This window comes from Terrapene carolina, unplaced genomic scaffold (assembly GCF_002925995.2).
Source record: "Terrapene carolina triunguis isolate 2854851 unplaced genomic scaffold, T_m_triunguis-2.0 Scaffold62, whole genome shotgun sequence".
Lineage (NCBI taxonomy): Eukaryota > Metazoa > Chordata > Testudines > Emydidae > Terrapene > Terrapene triunguis.
Window position 1 is genome coordinate 48,055,379 of NW_020664413.1, and position 12,992 is coordinate 48,068,370.

Consider the following 12,992-nt stretch of genomic DNA (forward strand, 5'->3'; position numbering starts at 1 on the left):
AAGGTCAGACTACATGCTGTATAGAAGGTCAGACTACGTGACCTTAAATGCCAACTCTTTTTAAAAAGTGTCTGTAAAATGCTTTTCAAATCTATAGCACAGTAGTGTATGTTTTGTTTTGTTTTTAATTACCAACATCTTCTGTAGTGAGAGTTCTGTCAAGATAAGCTTTGTCCTTTGCAGGAAGTAATGCTTCCCTCTCTTTGGTCTAATCTGCTCTTATCTTCCTTGTAGAGATGTGGGCAGTATCTTTTAATGTTACAATTTCTTTGGGATTTGTTATTCTTACTCCTATTTACAGTCTGATGGCTACACCATTATCTGATATATTTTTTAAATACATCATGTTAATTGCTTTTCTTACAGATCCCCACTGTGTTCTTTCGCTGATAAACATGATAACATGAGTTTTGATTACTTACAAAGTTTAGGGTAATTTTGGAGACAAATTTTGCTTACAAATGAGCTGAGTCAGCTAATACAAATTTATACTCTAGAATCTAGATTCTTGCCCTTTTTTTTCTCTTTCAAGCCTGGAGGTGTGCCCAGCAACAGTGGGTCAAACTCAGTGGTAAATCAAAAGGAATCTAAGATGGTATAATTCACACATTCTTCTGGTCTCCTTGGCTTTTAAACTACACCAAATTAGATTCAGTTACACTCAGCCTCTCTTACCTCCATATTCACTAACAACATGCAAATTTGTAACCTACACTGCTTTTCCCATAACCTCTGAATTTGGCCAGGCGGGAGAGGTCAGAAGAGAGGTGTAGCAAGAGAAACTATGAACTGAAGGGTGTAAGAAGACATAAGTTAAAGCAAAAGCTGGTCTATTTCCCACATTCCTATTCTATTGTGCTGAGGTGGCCTATTTTAACCTATGCCTTCTCTTTGGTTCGTTTCCCTCCTATATCTTCTGGCTCATTGATATGTAAGTTACACCAGTTTAGACTCCCTTATGCTACGTCTACACTACAAGTTAATGGTGTGATTCCCAGCTTGTGTACACATAGTCGCAGTAGTTTGAGGAGAGCTAGCTTGAGTATAAATAGCAGTGAAGTTGCAGCAGCACGAGCTTCAGCATAGGCTGTTCAAGCATGGGTACTTCCTCGGCTAGTCCACACTGAAGTCCATGCTGCCACAGCTTTGCTGTTACCAGTACTCAAGCAAGCTGGCTCAGGGAATCTCTGTACTGCAATTGGAAGAGTGATTGTAGCTTGTGTAGATATACCTAAATCATTACAGCACCTTTAGACCCCTAGGAAAAAGTGCAAATTAAACCAGTTTATATTCCCTTGGATTAATTTAGAATTTGCCACAATATCTTCAGCATCCTCAGTGAACAAGACAATTCCTTTTCTTATTAAGTAACTAAAAATCTGATTTATAGCCCTATTTCTTCTAACTTTTTTCCACCATTTTAGTAGTTCACCAAATACAGTTTCCTTTCCCTGTTTTTCACTTATCCTAAATATTTTCTCTTAAATGCCTTCAACTCTGGCTTCATTTTACTGATTTATCACCCAGCTGTTTTTCATTTCCATTTATCTTTTGTAACAATAACCATGCTTTCCTTTCTTCTTTACAAATAGTTCCTGAAAAATCCCTCATGCCCCAAATGCTCTTTCCCAAGGCATGAGCACCTCCTCTAATATCCTTCCTCACGTGTCAATCAGGCAGGAGGCAGCCAGTCTGCATGCAGAGATTCTTGGCTTCATCATCTCCTCAGAATCGTTCTGCAGTCTGGGTTCTCCTGACCAGAATAAGATGTTTACCATCCTTTCCGTTTACTAAAAAAGATCACTTTCACAGCCTATTACTGAGTCTGGACTGTATTTGATTTATGATGCAAATCTCATAGAACAGCAAAGAAGGTCCCTATTCCCACAGTCTTAGAAGATGGTCTCAGAGGGTTTTCAGTCAGTGGCCAGAGACTGCAAGCCACTGCTCTCAGTGTCTTTCAGGGAATCCAGTAGTGTCCACGCGGTATTGAGCAGTTTCTTAAATGTGCCTCCGATCAGAGACCCCCTGGCCCTAATTAGGTTCCTTTCTGGGGAATTAATATTTATTCAGACTATTTTTTTCCAATATTTATTCACATCCTGGGAAGGACACTGCTATACAGGCCCTGTGTCCACATTAACAGCCTCCATAATAACGGCAACTGCACTTAGAGAAAAGCCTTGCCTGTTAATTATTTTCCAAGGTGTGGCACTCCTAGGACTCCCCTATGCACACGCACACTCTGACAAAGGTTTTCACTAAGAGGGAGATCAGGCAGACTATCTCAGCTGTGGAACTGATTGTAGTAGAATCATAAGGGGGAATGGCACAAGAGCCAAAAGTATTTTTAAAAAATGCATCCATATCTCATCCTAGGAGACAAGACACCCCAGCCCCAAGTCTACACTAATGTTGCAATACCTTGAATAATGATTAGCAAGTTAGAAATATATTCATCTAACAATTTTCAGTGTGAATTCAGAACAACTGTTTGGTTTCATTTGCAACTCTTACGCTTATGAAACACTCCATTTCTGTCCCCCCGTTATTGTTTTGTTTTGTTTTTCATTACATACCTTCATTATTGTAGTGTTGTGAGATATGGGTATGTTTAGTCTTACTTTAAGCAGTAAATCAACATCTTTCCAACTTCTGCTATTTTAAAGAGCTAATTTATCAGATTTTGGCAGCAGGTTTCTGGTGAAATTTACATTGCTTTCTTCCTTTCTTTGTTAATTTGATGAGTACTTTATTTTTTCTATTGCTACCTTTAAATTCAGATAAATGAGAACTTTTAACAGTCAGTGATTTCAAAGCCACAAGGAAATTCTCGTTGAGAAAGATTAAAAGCTTGGGTGTTTTTTAAACTAGGAATGTGGTAACAAAAGAAAACAGATCTTATTATTACATCAGTAAAATATCCTGCACTGCTCTCTACTGGGAGAGTGGAATTTAAAGTTTTAATGTCCTAAAATGCATCTAAAACTAGTTTACCAGTCAGATTTATCATTAATGTACCATCATCTTTTTTAAATGATCAGTAGTTAATTATTGAAAATTGTTTTTCAGGATCTTATATTTTGAAATCTTTTTTTTTTCATTCTGAAAGATAGTTTTTTAGTGTAAAACTGTTTTAAAGAAGTAGAGTATATAATTAAATCTAAAATATAGTGTCAGGGGAGGGGAAGTATTACCTCAGTAAAAGAAGAGATTAGTGAAGTTAGCCGTTATGGACAATGGACAAAATATTGTAGGAGCTCTAGACATTATTATTTCTTTATTAATACGTATCTACTTAACATGCTAACGTGATAAGCTGGTCAGGTAAAAAAGGATTCCAAGTTTAGACAGAGTTTAAACATACTTGGTTGTGTTTCATTTAAACAACAAAAAAAGCAAATGTTAAGAGAGGCCTCTTTTTATGGAAATAAATAAAAATGCAACTGGGCTTCAGCCAAAGTGCAATTACAAAGGCTCCCATTAGCTTCAATGGGATGCGGGTTGGCCCTAAATGCACCTTGCTTAAGCTGAATTGAAAGCAAAAGTCTCAAATGTAACTGTTTTCAATCAAGTTCTGGATGACAAATGATTCCCACCCTGAGGGGAGGGGGCTGTTTTCTAGCTCCTTGCCTGACACAGCCCTCTGGGCCATGTTTCTCTTGTTGGGCTTGATCCTCCTCCTATTGAAGTCAGTGATAAAACTTCCATTGACTTCAGTGGTGTGGGATCAGGCCTAAAGTGTACTAATTGGCATGCATTAATTCTTCCCAGCTGGGCCAGGTTTGTTACCTTGCTGAAGGCAGGGCAGGTACATTTGCTCCTTCTTCTAACCTTTGATTGTAAACTCTCGGGGCAGGACTGTCTTTGTGCTGTGTGTTTATATAATGTCTGGCACAAATGGGGCCCTGGTCCCTAATTGAGACACCGAGGTGCTACCACAATACAAATAATATCCAGAAGGTAATCTCTGATGAGTTCAATACAGAGTTGTATATCAATAAAATGCAGTATCTGTGATGTAATAATGGGTCAATAGTAGTAACTAACAGTAGCAAAAATAATAAACAATATTATAAAATGTCAAAGAGAGTAAGACCGTGTCCAATATGTTTTAAATATACAAGTCTTTATTATGGAGTCTGACTTGACCTGTCTCACTCACAGGATTCATTGACTGGATTCCTGATAGATATAGGTGCAAGTGAGCTCAGAATGAGTCCCATGGTTAAAAGCACAGCTTTTGATTCATCTGTGGAGAAAAATGTTTGGAAGAAAGGCAAACAACAATTCAAATATATAATATTTTGTATAAAAATAAATCAACTTTACAATAGTTTAATATATGTTTGTACAAAGTGTTAAAATTCATCCGTTTTGAAAGTCCAGCTTCTAAAAAATATACACATGAAAACTTTACACAGCATTACTAAATGTTCACTTTAGCTCTAGACTTGCATTTGAAATATTTGACAAAGATAAATATAGTCACATAACTATTATACTGTGTGCCTTTTTGTTTGGAATGTTTAAAAAAAAACAGAAGGATAAATCTGTTACATGAATAACTATTTTATCAGTTGCAAATATCAAATATAATTAGGAAATGTGATCAAATAAATATATGTATTTTCTCCAAAGTCAATCCATGCTGTAAAGTGAGTAAGTGAACAATCTCATTTGTTTATTTCAGTGGTGCCCAGAGATGCTAACCATGACTGGGGACCCATTGTACTAGGGCAGCACAAACACTGATCTCTGTCCCAAAGAGGTTACGATCGAAAGCCCTGAACCTGCAAACACTTACATGTACTTTACTATCATGAATAGTCCCATTGAAACCAATAGGACTCCTGATGGTCTTGAAATTAAACATGAATGTACGTGTTTGCAGGATTGGCACCTAATATTTGCAAAGGCTCAACAATTGGGCAAAATAAACAGAAGGAAGCAATTGAAAAGAGGATGAGGGCAACAGTGACAGGAAATATGTAGTTACATAGATGAGCTAGATGCACATCTAAATGATTATAGAGTCAGGTGGTTTTTTAATTAGGATTAGGACTGATCAAAAATTTCTGAATTTTGAGTTTTTGACAAGGTTTTCGGTTGAAAATTCAGTTTTAATGAGGAAAAAATCAAAAATATATCCTTTTTTGCAGGTTGACCAGCTCTAATTATAATATAAATACTCCAACACATAAAATATGTTTTTGTTCATTGTTAAACTGTGCAAAGTTTGTAGCTTTACACTTATATTTTACCTGAAGACCAAAGGAGACAGTTAATTTACAGAGGTCATGGGTGAGACATGACAAACATGTAATAGTCAATTACTAACATCATTACAAACATAAGAACATACCTGAATGAAACAGCTGCAGTCAGTGGATATAGATACAGACAACTTAAATAATGACATTAGCTCATGAACTCAGATATTGTATGAATAATATTGACATTTATGCTACAAACTTCCATTACGTTTTTAGAATGAAATGTTTCCCATTGTCTTTTCCTATGCTGCATACTTTATTATGTATAATCTTTGATTCCACATGCAGTATAAAATTGTTGAATTTAATAAAACCTGTTGTAGTGATGCTAGATGTCAAAACTAATATTAATCCATGAGGCACTGCATTACAAATCATTGGAAGAATTCTGATTAGTTAATTTATCTTCCATAAATGTTGATGTAACTGACAAAATATGTCCATATAATTTATGGGAAATGCTTAGTCTTCATTGTTGATTTGTTTTTGGAAGATTTTGCATAATCTACATTTACATATGTTTTGAATGGGTTTGTCATGTAATCCTATGCTTGCAATACTTATCTTTCTATTTTAGATGTCTGGCCCCCTCCCTTTGCTCCCCACCCCCAAGTGCTCAGTCGGGAATAAACCTGAGAAATATTAAAATTAAAAAAAGTTTATTTCTACTTTGTGGAATATTCATTGTGGATCTCCAAGTACGAGCTGTCATTTGAAATCCATGTAAATCAACAGTACCTATAACATGGATTTTTTACTGCCATAGCGAGGATTTCCAGATCCATACTGCTCAAATGTATGTGTACATGTGTACGTGTGGATACACAATAAGAGACAAATTTGAGAGTAACTTTGTTTGGCTTTAAACTTGTATTGAGAGGTGGTGGGCTCCTTAACCTGATAACTCTTTTGGACATGTTAGATGCAACCACATAAAAGTATTAAGAGGCACCCATGGGAGAAGTTCCCATGTGCCCACGCCTGCACACCCATTTATTCATGCCACCTCCACACACACAACACTCAATACCACCCACATTGAGAGTATTACACTCAATACCACCCACATGCTCAAATACCCACACGTACACACCCCATCCCAATCACTCCTTGCAATCTAATCTCATGTATATCCATATCCCTCGTTCATTCTTACCTATCCACACTCATGCTTCTGCCCTTTTACCCATCCACTCCTCACTCCTGCCCTCATGTTTGTGCATATTCCTTTGCTCTAGCTCCCACCTCCTCACACATACCTATCCACCCTGTCCCCTTCTTTCTCATCTCTCACACATACAGCATCAGAGAATTGTTCTTGTCCACCCATAGACAGACATGTCCACTCCATCACTTCTGCTCCCAATATATCACCTCCTCATCTAAAAGAAAAGGGGGAAAGGATATGAACTGAGAGAACCTCTTTACAGTCCAGGGCTCAAAGCTCAGGGGAGGAGGAGATGAGGAGGTTAGAGAAAGATCTTCACTCCCCCCTTCACATGGGCCTATGGAACTAGAGCTACTGGATGGTCTTCAGTCTCCTTCTCTCATGGTACAGCTGCTGGAAGCCTGAGCTAGTTTTAGTTCCCTAAACAAGTGAGCTGCTGGGGGGTTGACTGAGCCAGAGGCAGGATAGGGCACTGGGGATAGAAATCTCTGGTCCCAAGAAGGTGCACACTTTGCTAAACACATGCATTTACTTTGGGGCAGGGAAAGAGAACTGCCACTGGGGCACCTGGCTATATTTGGGATGGAGGGATATCAGTAGAGAGAGGGGAGAAAAGACACATACCTCTCCCTCATGTGAACTCTTTAAAATTATTCCCTGAGTGTCATTTATCCAGGGAAGAACCTGCCCTCTATTTTAAGACCTCAGGAGATGCACTGAGTATGTCAACAATTCATAATAAAAACTGAAAACATTGTAAGCCTTTTGCTGTGGCAAAATCTCTCTCTCCCAAGTCGGGTATTATAATAATGTTGAGTGTTGATGACAAACGTGCATGTTGTTTTGAGGTACACGCTGTTGTACTCAAGATGACACATTCTACTCAGTTAACAGAAACAGATTTTTAGTGAGACTGTGTTGTTTATTATAAGATCTATCGATGGAGTAGATAAACTTTTATATAGGTACACCGTAGTTTCCTCAAAATGATCACAGATAAAGTACATTGCTCTGAGTACAATAGCTGTACTGTAGCAAGAAATTTAATGAAATTCTTATCAAGCACCTTAGGGAATTAGAAGAATATTGGAAAACTGCTGTAACACGAGCAGCTTGTGAATTGCTTTGAAGTCACTTTCAATTTACAATTCATGCACCTCTCTGTGCATTATGTATGTTGGTGCAGCTGAATGAAAATCAAATATTGCACAAAGAAACCTGCTTTTTATTCATATTTAGCATATGTGTGTATATGTATTTCTCTGATTACTGTTCTTAAATTTTCCAGAGTCCCCAAAACTTACACGTCTAAATCATCATCTTAAGTTTTTGTGTTCTTTTCTGACAGAATTGTGCATAGGCAAACCCTCAGACATGGGTGAAAAAAACCTATAATTTTATGTAGAAATCAGGTAGCTAGGTATATAATGGCTTGATTTAAGCCCACAAACACAATCTGAGCACCTCCACTGTACCTTGCACATGCAAAGTTTTGGAAACCAAGCAATAAGCATGCAAATAGCTTAAGAAAGGTGCTTTTGGCGTTCCAATCTCGAAGCTAGGAGAGGTGTCTTTAAATAATTGGGCCTCACTGCACATTTTTATGTGCATACTTGTTTTTTGTTAAAACAGGATCTTGTCAAAATATAGAGCTAAATTACTAATATTCTATTATTGTGTAAATTGTTTGAGTGTTACTTTTGCCAGTGTAAGTAAGAATTTATTCCATTGAAGTCAATGTATTCCATGGTGAGAGTGGAATCAGTCCTTTAATTATCCTTCACCATGTTTGTGAAGCAACCAGTTCAAACTGGTAGCACATGCTGAATTTACATCTTGGAAACATCTTATTCACTGGAGCTTCTAAAATACTTGCACTGTTCCATTCTTTCCCAAAAGTCATGACATTTCCCTTATGGCAATGCCAGAGGAAAAGAGTCAAATTATATTCTACAGAGGGAAAGTAACTTGACCAGAAATCCAAGGACTTCTGTGAATTCAAACCAAGTAAAATTGGTTTCAAAGACTGCTTCAAAGAACTTTGATGTTTTCACTCTAATTTGGAGTTTTATTTATGTTGCCTTCATTTCCTTTGATTAAAAATAAGTATATTAAGATCCATCATTAGACAACAAAATCAAGTGCTGAAAGAATTGTATTTCCAAAATATTATTTACAAAGTTAATCAGTAAATTGTGCCTTTCAGCATATAACATTTTTCTCACAAATTACAATATTTTCAGTTTCTTGGCAGTACTGAAGTGGAGCAACCCAAAGGTACAGAAGTTGTGAGAGATGCTGTTAGAAAACTGAAGGTAGGGAAGCATTTATAAATATAGATAACACCAATGCGTAACATGTTATATTATATATAGCTAAATAAATGACTGTGGACATTTACAGCATGTCAAAAGCTGTGACTTTTACTAACCTCACTAGTATGTAAATACTTCTGTATTCTGTATATACTACCAGATCTTCTACTCTTCTGCCCAAATGTTTTGAAGACTGTCTTGCTAGGAAAGATAACTACCAATAGTAGCATAAAGTTCAGTGCCTTCATGTATAATACCTTCATTTCGCAAATTGGACCTTATTAATTCTAAATTATTTATCAACAGTTTAATTTAGTTTCAGCTACCCATATGTGGTGATTGATAACCTCTAATCAGGCTATAAAAAATCCTGTTGCCTTCCGTGCAAGACAACTAGAACTTCTTTAGACTTAGGGCTCATTACTGAGAATCACATCTAACTTGAGGTTGAAAGTGAAGATGCCCTGCTGCACCAGTTTTCCTGGAAGTGCCGCCGAACTATCAAAGAAACGGGTGACTGGTGCTCTTAGCTTAGCACTTGGATGAATTCCAGTCATTTTCATCCTGTGCAGAAGTTCAGGATGAATGAATGGAACTAACAAATCCTACAATCCTTATTAAGACCCGGTCTACACTACGGACTTATATTGGTATAACTATGTCACTCGGGTGTGAAAAATCCACACCCCTGAGCAATGTGGATATATTGCCCTAACCCCTGGTGTAGACAGTGCTATGGAAACAGGAGAGGTGGATTAACTATGCCAATGGGAGAAACTCCCCATCGGCATAGTGGAATCTTCTCAAAGGGCAGGCACACTTGAAATGCTGCATCGGCCCAGCTGCAGCACTTAAATGAAGACTCTCCTATGCCGACAGGAGAGGTGGATTTTTCATACCCTTGAGCGATGTAATTATACTGATATAAGTTTGTAGTGTAGACCTGGCCTAAAGCGCTATAGCAGCACAGCTATATTATCATGTAACCCTCAGTGCATTCAGTGGGAATTTTGTATATTGGACTGCAAGTTCAAGGAAGAAATCAGATGGAAAAAAGGATGTTTCTTACAGTCTAGGGGAATGTACCAGCAAAGGGCTTAAATGTCCAAATGGATCAGTCTGCATGCATCCCTGTCCTAGGCAAATACTTGTGCAAGATCAAACACTAAAACTTACAAATGTATATTTATAGTAAGATTTCTGTGAGTAAAATGCTGTCCATGATTAACTGGTGCATTGATAAGCAACTACCTGATATCATAGAATCATAGGACTAGAAGTGGGAGAGGTTCATGTTGGATATTAGGAAAAACTTTTTCACTAGAAGGGCAGTGAAGCACTGGAATGGGTTACCTAGGGAGGTCGTGGAATCTCTTTCCTTAGAGGTTTTTAAGGTCAGGCTTGACAAAGCCCTCGCTAGGATGATTTAGTTGAGGACTGGTCCTACTTTGAGCAGGGGATTGGACTAGATGACCTCCTGAGGTCCCTTCCAACCCTGATATTCTATGATTCTATGATTCTGTGATTCTAAGGAACCTCGAGAGGTCATCTGGTCCAGTCCCCTTCATTCATTGCAGGACTAAGTATTATCTAGACCATCCCTGACAGGTGTCTGTCTAACCTGCTCTTAAAAATCTCCAGTGATGGAGATTCCACAACCTCCCTAGGCAATTTATTTCAGTGCCTAACCACTCTGACAGGAAGTTTTTCCTAACGTTCAACCTAAATCTCCCTTGCTGCAATTTAAGCCCATTGCTTCTTGTCCTATCCTCAGAGGTTAAGAAGAACAATTTTTCTCCCTCCTCCTTATAACAACCTTTTATGTACTTGAAAATTGTTATATCCTCTCTGTCTTCTCTTTTCCAGACTAAACAAACACAATTTGTTCAATCTTCCCTCATAGGTCATGTTTTCTGGACCTTTAATCATTTTTGTTGTTCTTCTCTGGACTTTTTCCAATTTGTCCACATCTTTCCTGAAATGTGGTGCCCAGAACCTGACACAATGCTCCAGTTGAGGCCTAATCAGTGCAGAGTAGAGCAGAAGAATTACTTCTCATGTCTTGCTTACAACACTCCTGCTAATACATCCCAAAATGATGTTTCTTTTTCTTTTTTTTCTTTTTTGCAACAGCGTTACACTGTTGACTCATATTTAGCTTGTGGTCCATTATGCCCCCCAGATCCCTTTCCACAGTACTCCTTCCTAGGCAGTCATTTCCCATTTTGTATGTGTGCAACTGATTGTTCCTTCCTAAATGGAGTACTTTGTTTTTGTCCTTAATGAATTTCATCCTATTTACTTTAGACTATTTCTCCAGTTTGTCCAGATCGTTTTGAATTTTAATCCTATCCTCCAAAGCACTTGCAACTCCTCCCAGCTTGGTATCGTCCGCAAACTTTATAAGTGTACTCTGTAAGCCATTATCTAAATCACTGAGGAAGATACTGAACAGAACCAAACCCAGAACTGACCTCTGTGGGACCCCACTCGTTATGCCCTTCCAGCATGACTGTGAACCGCTGATAACTACTCTCTGGGAATGGTTTTCCAACCAGTTTTGCACCCATTTTATAGTAGCTCCATCTAGGTTGCATTTCCCTGGTTTGTTTATGAGAAGGTCATGTGAAACAGTAAGAAAAGTTTTAATAAAGTCAAGCTATACCACGTCTACTGCTTCTCCCTATCCACAAGGCTTGTTACCCTGTCAAAGAAAGATATCAGGTTGGTTTGACATGATTTGTTCTTGACAAATCCATGCTGATGGTTATTTATCACCTTATTATCTTCTCGATATTTGCAAATTGATTGCTTTATTATTTGCTCCATTATCTTTCCGGGTACAGAAGTTAAGCTGACTGGTCTGTAATATCCCTGGGTTGTCCTTATTTCCCTTTTTCCAGATTGGCACTATATTTTCCCTTTTCCAGTCTTCTAGAATCTCTCCCGTCTTCCATGACTTCTCAAAGATAATTGCTAATGGCTCTGATATCTCCTCAGTGAGCTCCTTGAGTATTCTAAGATGCATTTCATCAGGCCCTGGTGACTTGAAGACATCTAACTTATCTAAGTAATTTTTAACTTGTTCTTTCCCTATTTTAGCCTCTGATTCGATCTCATTTTCACTGGCATTCACTATGCTAGACATCCAATTGCCACCAACTTTCTTGGTGAAAACCAAAACAAAGAAGTCATTAAGCACCTCTGCCATTTCCACATTTTCTTTTATAGTTTTTTCCCCCTCGTCGAGTAATGGGCCTATCCTGTCCTTGGTCTTCCTCTTGCTTCTAATGTATTTGTAGAATGTTTTCTTGTTACCCTTTATGTCTCTAGCTAGTTTGATATCGTTTTGTGCCTCGGCCTTTCTAATTTTGTCCCTACATACTTGTGTTAGTTGTTTATATTCATCCTTTGTAATTTGTCTCTTGCCGTACTTCCTATCTTTCCTATGCAGTGGGATTGTTTGCTCTTGTGCCCTTAATAATGTCTCTCTGAAAAACTGCTGACTGTCTTCAATTGTTTTTCCTCTTGCTTCCCATGCGATCTTACCTACCAACTCCCTGAGTTTGCTAAAGTCTGCCTTCTTGAAATCCATTGTCTTTATTTTGATGTTCTTCCTCCTACCATTCCTTAAAATTATGAACCCTACCATTTCATGATCACTTTCACCCAAGCTGCCTTCCACTTTCAAAATCTCAACCAGTTCTTCCATGTGCATAAGCTTTTGAATCACAGCCATTGTCAGAGTTACACAAAGATCTTCAAACTGTATGATTTTATATAGTTTTCAAAGGCCCAATCCTGTAATTGTTCTTCATGAACAACCTCCATTTTAATTTGTGTGAGGACATAGAATCCAGTTGAGAAAACTTATGGATTCAATTGAAAATTTTTAGAACTCCTCCCCTCCCCCGCAAAAAAAAAAAAGAAGAAAGAAAACCATAAATTAATGAAAAGGCTCTACGTAGAAACAATCCTCAGTAGATTAAAAACCTCCCTCTCAACATCACTTCCAATACATAGCATTGACTGTGTTCTGAATCTGAATTCCATGAAGACAAAAAATATAGAGATACTGAGTTTATTCTTATTCAGAAAAATAGCCTTTAGTTTGCTTTTAAAAAATAGGAATGTCAGTTAAAATTTAATAAAACTACAGTAAAATCATAGCTTCAAAAAGGATTCCATTATATAGAGAAGACAAAAACATGCTTAAAGAATTTTTTGACCCAT

The 12,992-nt window shown here is 37.7% G+C and overlaps 1 protein-coding gene across 6 annotated transcripts in view; it reads left to right on the forward strand.

The window, feature by feature from the left end:
* Positions 1-12,992, forward strand: part of GULP1 (GULP PTB domain containing engulfment adaptor 1) — a 167,514-nt gene that overhangs the window by 80,569 nt on the left and 73,953 nt on the right. For 5 of the 6 annotated variants that reach the window (XM_026647632.1, XM_024201152.2, XM_024201155.2 and 2 more), the window contains one exon: positions 8,688-8,759. The exons of the other annotated variant lie outside the window; for it this stretch is intronic. In XM_026647632.1, coding sequence (XP_026503417.1) covers positions 8,688-8,759 — 72 coding nt within the window. The remainder of the gene's footprint in view (positions 1-8,687; positions 8,760-12,992) is intronic. 6 annotated transcript variants of the gene reach the window in all.